Genomic DNA, 2,968 nt, shown 5'->3' with positions numbered 1-2,968 from the left:
AGAAGACTGGGTTAAAATTCTGCAGGCAAGATAATTGTTTCAGAAAAACTGAAAAGCTTCTTTTTTTTCAGTGTTGCTGAAGAGATGGTCAGACTTCTTTTTTTCTTCTGTGTGCACTTAAAAATAGATGGACATTCTCTGTCTTGGACTCTTTTGTCCATGTCATTTGACTTTTCATATATTCTCTAGAATTTTGGCTCTATGTATTCCCTAGTATTTTTTATAAAATTTTTGAAGGTTTCTTTAAAGCTCTATAATAGATTTCATTCAAAAAATACTTCAGACTGACTAACTTTTCCTCTAAGGTTTTGACTAACAAAGTTTCTGTTTATCTAATTGGAGAGTTTCATTTTGAAATGTTAGACAATGTGTCTGGTGCTAACATGGAGGGGTATGTAATAACAGCCAGGAGCTGTTGGTGTAGCATTGGAATTGAATATTTTTCTGCTTCTGAGGAGTAATTTTCCTGTTCTAACCAACATGTTTTCCTGTGGAAGCTCTGAATACTTCATGAGAACATAACACTGCACTTAGAGCTGCAGTAGGCTTTTAGGATTCTTTCCTGCCAAATTCTGCATCATTTCTTTATCTTATTTTGGGAATTTGTAACATGCTGCTGAGTACATGTCCCTGTAGATTCAAATACAAATCAGTTGTAACCTGCATCACAGAGGGAAACAATATTCTTGTCTGATGTTTTTACTCCTCTGAGGTCAGCAGTGAAAAAAATCTAACTGGTAGTGATTTCCAGAAGCACAGGGTTTGAAGAAGTATTTAGTCTATCCATAACCTGATGTGGTGGGGTGTGTTTGATTCCTGTATCCTCTGGTCTGGTCTTGAAAGAACAGTCTCAACATGTTGTCATAGGAAACCTGTGTCACACTTTTTTTTTTTTTTTTTTTTTTTTTTTTACACATTGAGAAGTAGTGGCAGCATTTTTTCCCCTGTACTTTAAAAATCACATCTCTCTTGTTTTGTTCACAGGTGTGACATTAGTAAATGAATCTGAGGACAGGATTTTCCACAAATTGTTGCCAGCACTTTTGTTAGGAAACCCACTTAGACTGGTGATGGTCCCCTTTGCCTTTCTTCCCATAACCATATATGTTACTTTTACATGTTCTCCATATTTTTTCCCCCTGGTTTTGATATATCTGAGTTACTGAAGTATTATTTGGATTGTTTTATCCCATTTCTTCCTGTTGACATCTCTCCCTTTCTTTGTTAGGTTTTATTGCACAAAATCCCTGGTAAGTTTTGAACACCATATTTTTCCCTGTCTCTCTGTTCAATCACATGTGAAGAGCTTTATTTTGGATCATTCATGTGCTTGTAAAATTTAAAATTATACATGGGGACACACAGAATTTTAGAGAGCTTCATAGATATTTGTACAACCACACTGTGAAACAATTATTTAATAAGGGACCTATTTTTAGAATTGAAGCAGAAATAAAAAAATATTTGCATTTCTCTACTTAATTAGAAACTTCAGTGTTACTTTTAAATCTGAAAGAGGAAAAGATTTTTTTTAAATTTCAGAATAATTAGGTGGCAAGAAAGAGAGGACTGGGAGTGTGGTGGTGATATAGGAAAGTCAGGAAAATAAGAGCACTAATGGTGCAGAAATTTAAAGTAAGACTGTGAAAACATTCCTTGTTTCTCTCTCTCGCCTGAGCTCATGTCTGCTGCTTAAAATTTCAAATGAAAGGTTTCTCTCTTAGGTTTCTGTAACACTCTTCAAATCATTGTTTGTCTCCTGCATTTCAATTACACTTTTTCACTGAGATTGTTATTTTTTTTAACTTCGTTGTGTTTTTCCTCATTAGCCTCAAGATGACAACTGAATTAGACACGACTGTATGATAGTGCAATATTTCATGTGATAATTACATGCCAGATTTTTTTCTGTTTCAGTTCATGGTATTCTGTTCATTGGGTGGGTTTCTGTCCCCATAATTTTTCAGCCCTTTTGTATTTCAGTTGCTTGAAAATTGGCCCTTTCTGCTTGAGATGAGAGTTCTGTCTGCTCAGAAAGAGCAGTGCTTTGTAACTCAGTGCTCTGCTTTCTGCCAGCACTTCATTTCAGTAGACCTGCTGCTTCTTAGTTTGCTCAGCCTTGGTGGCATTGCAAAATGGAAAGAGCGACTTGAATGGCCTCTATCTTCATATCCCTTCTTGGATCTTTTACACTTGCTAATTGGATTATTGACTGACACAAATCTTTTCCTACAGTCTATACAAAGTTTGATAATCTTTCTGTTGGCCCCCTCACCTCACCCCGGCCCTGCTGCTGTTCACATACTACTGAGAGTATTGTCAGTCATGCAGTTTTTGCCCTAGAACCAAAGAAAATGGTTTTCCCAGTTTCTGTGTACCTAAATTCAGTATTTCTTCGCTTGAAATTATAATGGACTCATGATTATGAGATGTTTTGTAATGGTAAACTGTCAGAAATAGCTTACATGTATTTTTTGGTTGGCAAGAAGAAAAACAGCTTTCCTGCAAGAGTGCTGTCCCTTAAAGTGAGCATCTGGCTGGACACGTGCTCATCTGGTTCTGGCCAGATGATCATTCGTGGCTGTCCTTAAATGTAATTTACTTGACTGACAGTTGTTAGTACTTCTCTCAATGGGATGTTAAAATGGTAGGAACCTTCCCTGTCATCTTAACCATGAAGACACATTGAAAGCTATTCTCCCAGTTAAAGAATATCAAGTTGACTGAAAGGTCTTGGTAGTCCTTCTGTGTTGGGTGTTTTTATTAAAAGATTCTGGGTTCACTTGGCAGTAAGGGTATACCAAGTTATATAAAAGACTTCTTGTACCTTCTTTTACTGAGATCCACAAATACTTTTCATAGTTTTTAGCAGCTTTCTGAGAGAATTCTCTGGTCATGTGGCCACACAGGGGTTTGAAACTTGGATTAACCTCTAAACTAGGTATTTGGGCTGTTCTTTTCTATTGCA

The 2,968-nt window shown here is 36.5% G+C and overlaps 1 protein-coding gene across 5 annotated transcripts in view; it reads left to right on the top strand.

The window, feature by feature from the left end:
- Positions 1 to 2,968, top strand: part of WDR33 (WD repeat domain 33) — a 52,811-nt gene that overhangs the window by 22,186 nt on the left and 27,657 nt on the right. The window contains exons 7-8 of one of the 5 annotated variants that reach the window (XM_017728783.1): positions 1,229 to 1,250; positions 1,830 to 1,916. The exons of 3 other annotated variants lie outside the window; for them this stretch is intronic. In XM_017728783.1, coding sequence (XP_017584272.1) covers positions 1,229 to 1,250; positions 1,830 to 1,866 — 59 coding nt within the window. In that variant the 3' untranslated portion in view covers positions 1,867 to 1,916. Of the gene's footprint in view, positions 1 to 984; positions 1,917 to 2,968 lie in introns of those variants that run through there. One more of the 5 variants, XM_017728781.1, reaches the window with a different exon arrangement.

This window comes from Corvus brachyrhynchos, unplaced genomic scaffold (genome assembly GCF_000691975.1).
Source record: "Corvus brachyrhynchos isolate BGI_N302 unplaced genomic scaffold, ASM69197v1 scaffold223, whole genome shotgun sequence".
NCBI classification, from domain to species: domain Eukaryota; kingdom Metazoa; phylum Chordata; class Aves; order Passeriformes; family Corvidae; genus Corvus; species Corvus brachyrhynchos.
Note: the sequence above shows the minus strand (reverse complement) of the source record. Positions and strands in the feature narration are given on the sequence as shown.